At 42.1% G+C, this 5,498-nt stretch overlaps 1 protein-coding gene across 4 annotated transcripts in view; it reads right to left on the bottom strand.

Moving 5' to 3' along the window:
* Window positions 1–2,119, bottom strand: part of LOC112163194 (mediator complex subunit 13L) — an 83,842-nt gene extending 81,723 nt beyond the window's left edge. For all 4 annotated transcript variants that reach the window (XM_036214443.1, XM_036214444.1, XM_024299448.2 and 1 more), the window contains exon 1: window positions 857–2,119. In XM_036214443.1, the coding sequence (XP_036070336.1) occupies window positions 857–928 (72 nt within the window). In that variant the 5' untranslated portion in view covers window positions 929–2,119. The remainder of the gene's footprint in view (window positions 1–856) is intronic.
* Between the last annotated feature and the right edge of the window lie 3,379 nt (window positions 2,120–5,498).

The following is a 5,498-nucleotide window of genomic DNA, read 5'->3' as shown; positions in this document are numbered from 1 at the left end:
GATGCATCTCACTGTGAATGCGCCGAAAGTCACACAAGATGCTTTTAAAAAGTTAATGGGGTAGCTTTAAGTCCCACACACTCCCTCCTTTTTTTCACAGCGCTGTAAAAGTAAAAATATTTCCTCGCTCCCTTTGTGATCATTCCTTCAAACCTCTTTTTAGTAACATGTTTTATGTAGCTGTGATTTGTTTTATGCAATGGGGGCTGTTGTTGCTCCTCAACCTGCACCATCACCTGAAAAGCCCCCAGGACCCCTATGTTGTTGTGGTTCTTCTCAGCAGCCTGCATGAGCCCAGTCCACTGCATGCCTTTCCACTTGGCTGCCTGTTGTGGTAAGACAGTTAACTCGCTGACTACAGGATGAAAACTGTGAAAACACTCTGCTCTTTTCTTCTCCACCCTCAAAAACCAGATCTGTGCAAAAAAAAAGCATGACACTGCACGTAGTCAAAAAAAAAACAGCCTTCTTTTCACATATATGAACTGAAAGTGCTGCTTCCGATTGTCAAAAGCCATCTTTGTTTGTGTGACATGTGTGTTTCCTCAGTGCTCCTGAGGTCATGAAATGATTTCCACACATAAATCTGAGATATTTCTGTAAAAATACCCTTTTTTAAAAAAGCTGTTGGCATTAATCAAATGCGTAAAGAGTGCCACAATGATATCATAGTAGGAGTTCTTGATCTAGGTATGGAGAGTGTGCCATAATAACAGCTTTACTGGAGATCTTTTGTTAATGATTGCCTCATAACATCAGCGTTTGGTTCACTTCTGCGCACACTGACGCGTGCCTCCCACGGTCTTATGACTTTGTCGATCACAACTGTGATGAGCATGATTTATGGATACCGTACCAGAGAGAAGATGTTGGAGTGGCAGTCCTCAAGGCTTGCCCCGTTAGCCACCCAATTCGCCGATGCAGTCATAATCGTCCGCCTTTGGGGTCGTCAGCGCATGGCATGTCGAAATCCTACATCGGTTGCTAGCACCGAGCAGGGGGTGACGAATCGGTTCCCTTAGGAGTCTGCAGGCTTAGAACCTCACAAGGAGGTCCGGATCGCGGGCTGTACGGGATGGGCGTATTCAGAAAGAAGTGCAGAATGCATCCAATAAAGCCTTGAACGCAGTAAATCCAAGCATGTGCGGGGATCACAACATTACAATCCGGTCCAGGCGAGCGTTGACGCACGGATCCATTTCAATCCACGCACAAAAGACCAGACCCTTTCCAGAGCAGTCTGTCCGCGGATAGTTTCGTAATTAAATCACCATAATCCATCAGAGATCGAGCCCCGTCTTCTGCGCTTCAGGAGCGGAAAAATGCGAAATTACGCATCAACTTTGCTCTTTTAGACCAATCGAATGCGCATGGAGGAATAATAAAGGCGCAGATATCACACGCAGGGTATCTGATTCCGTCTGCTCCAACAAGCTGATGCACCACTTGTGATAGTTTTCGAGAATTGCATGCGCTATTTATAGCCTTCTTTCTTGCCACAACCGTTCCTCTCACAATGTAACCCAGCCAGGCTCACACAAACAGGCGCTGCGAGCACGAAGGTTTTAATCCCTCTGTTGCTCTGGAATCAAACGATCGGGCAGGCTGGAGAAGAAGGAGGGGGAAAAGGGGACAAAGTCGAGCTCACAACCATGAGTCAAACCGCTCAGGCAAGAAAAAAGTCAAACACTCCACCAGCAGGAAAACGGCAGGCGACTGTAGACGGAGGTTAGAGAAAAAAAATCCTTCCTTCCTTTCAGTTTTCTATCATTACGAAACGTCCTCGCGCGGCCACAAAAGCCTCAGTTCTTGCTCAAAAACATCCAGTACTGTTTCTACAAAAACACTCGAAGCACAAACAAAAAAATAAAAAAAGTGGCCCTCCTCGTCTGGCGCCGAATTTATTGACAGGAAAGAATATGTGCTTTCGATTCCCCGCTAATGAAGCGCGTCCTCTTTCTTCAAGAGAAATGAATTGATTGTTGATTTAAATCCTCAGACATGTGCACGATTTCCTCAACCGCGGTTGCTCCTTCCTCATTGTTTATGTCTCGCAGCGGCGTTATTACACTGAGATGGGCGTGCGCAGCCCGAATGTGTCACCCTGTGTATGTGTGTGTAGGGGTGTGTTTGTGTGTGAGAGAGACAGAGAGAGAGAGAGAGAGAGAGAGAGAGAGAGAGAGAGAGAGAGAGAGAGAGAGAGACACAGAGAGAGAGAGACAGAGAGAGAGAGAGACAGTGGGCTTGTTTTTACTCGAAGCTCCGTAGCTTCTTGTTTTCTGTCGCGAACCGTCTAATCCATCACGCATTGTGATGTAATGGAGGTCTGAGGCTGAGAATCGCTTTTTCCAGTTGGCTAACTTTGTGGTCACGTGACCCGAGTCTGGCTATTACAGTTCAGGTTTCATTTATGAGAGCTTTACTGCCACACGAATGGAGTTAGAATGAAGTTTTATGTGTTTTTTGTAAATAAAAGTTAAACCATGTGTTGTTACTGTTTAGATTATTAAAATACTTGAATTATTTATATTATCTATCTATCTATCTATCTATCTATCTATCTATCTATCTATCTATCTATCTATCTATCTATCTATCTATCTATCTATCTATCCATCCGTCCATCCGCCCGCCCGTCCGTCCGTCCGTCCATCCATCTATCCATCCATCCGTCTGTCCTTCTGTCTATTCATCGATTTGTCCGTCCATCTATCCATCCACCCAACTACCCATCCACCCATATATCCAATCGTACTACCATCCGTCCATCTATCCGATCATCCATCTGTCCATCCATCCGTCCGTCCATCTATCCGTCCATTCATCCATCCACCATCCATCCATCCACCATACATCCATCCATCTGATCATACTTCCATCCATTCATCCATCCACCATCCATCCATCCATCCACTATCCATCCATCCATCCACCATACATCCATCCATCTGATCATACTTCCATCCATCCATCCGTCTGTCCATCTATCCATCCATCCATCCATCCGATCATACTACCATCTGTCCATCTGTCCGATCATCCATCTGTCCATTTATCCATCTATTCATCCATCTCTCTGATCATCCATCCATCCGTCTATCTGACATCCGTCTGTCCGTCTGTCCGTCCGTCCATCCACCCGATCATCCCTCCATCCCTCCATACTTCCATCCATTCATTGAAGGGTTTTTATATTAAATTAAGGTTTTTTTTAAATACTTTTATACTATGTTACACTTTTATACTTTAAGTGCAATATAGTTTAAAAATATATATTTTTTAAATAGTATGAAAACCCTTACCTGCCTGCCCACTCACCAACTTACCCATCGACTTACCCACCTACTCACCCATATATTTATATGTATTAGGGATGTAATAATTAACCAATGTAATCGATTAGTCTATTTATTATCCGTCTGAGGTAAGTTGTGTATTGCATCCAATTGAATCTACCTATTGAAATTATTTCTAAATGCAACTAATCGATTAAATACATATTAGAAAATACCATTTTGATTGATGCATGGCAGGTTTATTTAATTATGACGTAAAAACGACCAACTGCTATCACATTGGACAAAATACCTATGATGGCAGCAAAACATGATCAACCATCATTGCAGTCCAATGTGTGGAAACTGAATTCTGCAAAGAAATGTGACCATACTGTGTGGAATAATATTCTAATAATGTTATTTTTGTGTTATTTTTATGTGGATAAACAACAGTGGACTTAACTTAATTAAACTAAAATGTGAGTGGATTTGCCATGACTGCTTGTTTAATTGTTTGTTTGTACATATATCTAATTTACAATTGATTATTTTCCAAGAAATACAATAAACATGGAAGAGTTTCCCCTCTGTGGGTTGTTCATGTAACTTTCCATGTACTCACTTATCTTGGTTGCAATGATGGCTGACATGAGATTTGTTGTTGTGGAAAGACAGGTCATTGGGCAGTAGTTGGATGGGCCGGCTCCCTTTTAACCAGTGAGCAGCACATACTTTTGCACGTTGAGTTGCGAACAGCCTGTTTTCCCGTCTAGCTTTGTTGTCTTTACTGTGTCTCTTGAAGTAGCCAGCCAAGGCCTGGAGCCCATGTTTGGCTGTTTTCACTGCTTCAGGTACCTGACTAGAGCTCTTGAGCACTTGCCTTTTCATTGCACCTCTCAAGGCCCCCATCAGTTGACTCAATTCTCTCTGAACTGCCTTGATTTTGGCCTCCAATTGTTGCTTCCCTGGTGGGTATTGTTTTCTCCCATGATTGCTCTGATAGCCAAGCATTTTCAGGATCACTGCTGCTGAAGTGTGAACCTGTTCATTCGTTTCAGTGATTGTTGGAGTTACTCTTAGTGCTTCATTTAGTTTCCACAAGACTTTCAGGTGGTATTTAACTTACTGTAACTATTGTAAATGGTGTTCAGGTCACCTGATGTTCATTCTAACAACCTGACTTCAGGTCAGGTAATGGTATCTCTCGAGGCCAAGTTTGTACAGTTTGCTGTTTGATATAGCCTTCCTTAAGACCTGGTGTTTTGGCTCCCGTGTGGCATTGCATTTGTGTTGTACCTCTTCAGTCTCAAGTGATAACAATTGCCTCTTGTGAATGTTGGATCATTGTGCTTCTATTTGCTTTACAGTAGGCCCTAACTGGATTTTGAAGCATCCATTCTCTGCACATTTCATGCATGTAACCTTTCTGAGTATGATTACTCGAGTAGCAGCATTCTAAAAGACCCTTGTTCTCACAAGCCTGTACTGCATCAACTGAGAAATATATTTGCTATGTATACAGTAGCAAGAAAAAGTATTACTTTGATTTCTGCATGACTTGAACAGAAAATGTGTTCTAATGTTTATCTAATTCACAAAAATAGACACTGTTTGCTGAAACTAATACTACATGGACACGTCTTTCCTTGTGTTCACTGAACAAAATGTAAAAAAATCACAGTGGAGGGTGGAAAAATAAGTGAACCTTTAGGCTTATAATTGGTTGACCCTACTTTGGCAGCAATAACCTCAAACAAACATTTCCTGTAGTTGTACATCAGATCTGTATAATAGTTCTGAGGACTATTACCCTTTATAAAACTGTTTTAGGTTAGCAATAGTTCACTCACAGAGACTAAGCTAGGCTGAGATCAAGACTCTGACTTAACAACTCTAGATAATGTTTTTTTTTTTTTTCTGTTGAATCTGTTGTTGACTTCCTTCTATGCACTGGGTCATTGTCCTGCTGCAACACATATCCTCTACTGAGTTTTAGTTGGCAGACAGATGGTCTAAAGTTTTCCTGTAAAGTGTCTTTATAAACTTTGAATTCATTTTTCAATTGAAGACAGCAATCCATCCAGTTCCTGAGGCAGCAAAGCGGGATTAGGGTCTTAGCATGTGCCAGAGATTTCTCAACGTTTTTCGCTGACACTCAAGAATTCTTCTACACTTTATTGAGTATTCTCCACTGAGCACTTGGAGTTATCTTTATAGGGT

The sequence above is a fragment of the Oryzias melastigma genome, linkage group LG12 (genome assembly GCF_002922805.2).
Source record: "Oryzias melastigma strain HK-1 linkage group LG12, ASM292280v2, whole genome shotgun sequence".
Classification (NCBI taxonomy): Eukaryota; Metazoa; Chordata; class Actinopteri; order Beloniformes; family Adrianichthyidae; genus Oryzias; species Oryzias melastigma.
Note: the sequence above shows the minus strand (reverse complement) of the source record. Positions and strands in the feature narration are given on the sequence as shown.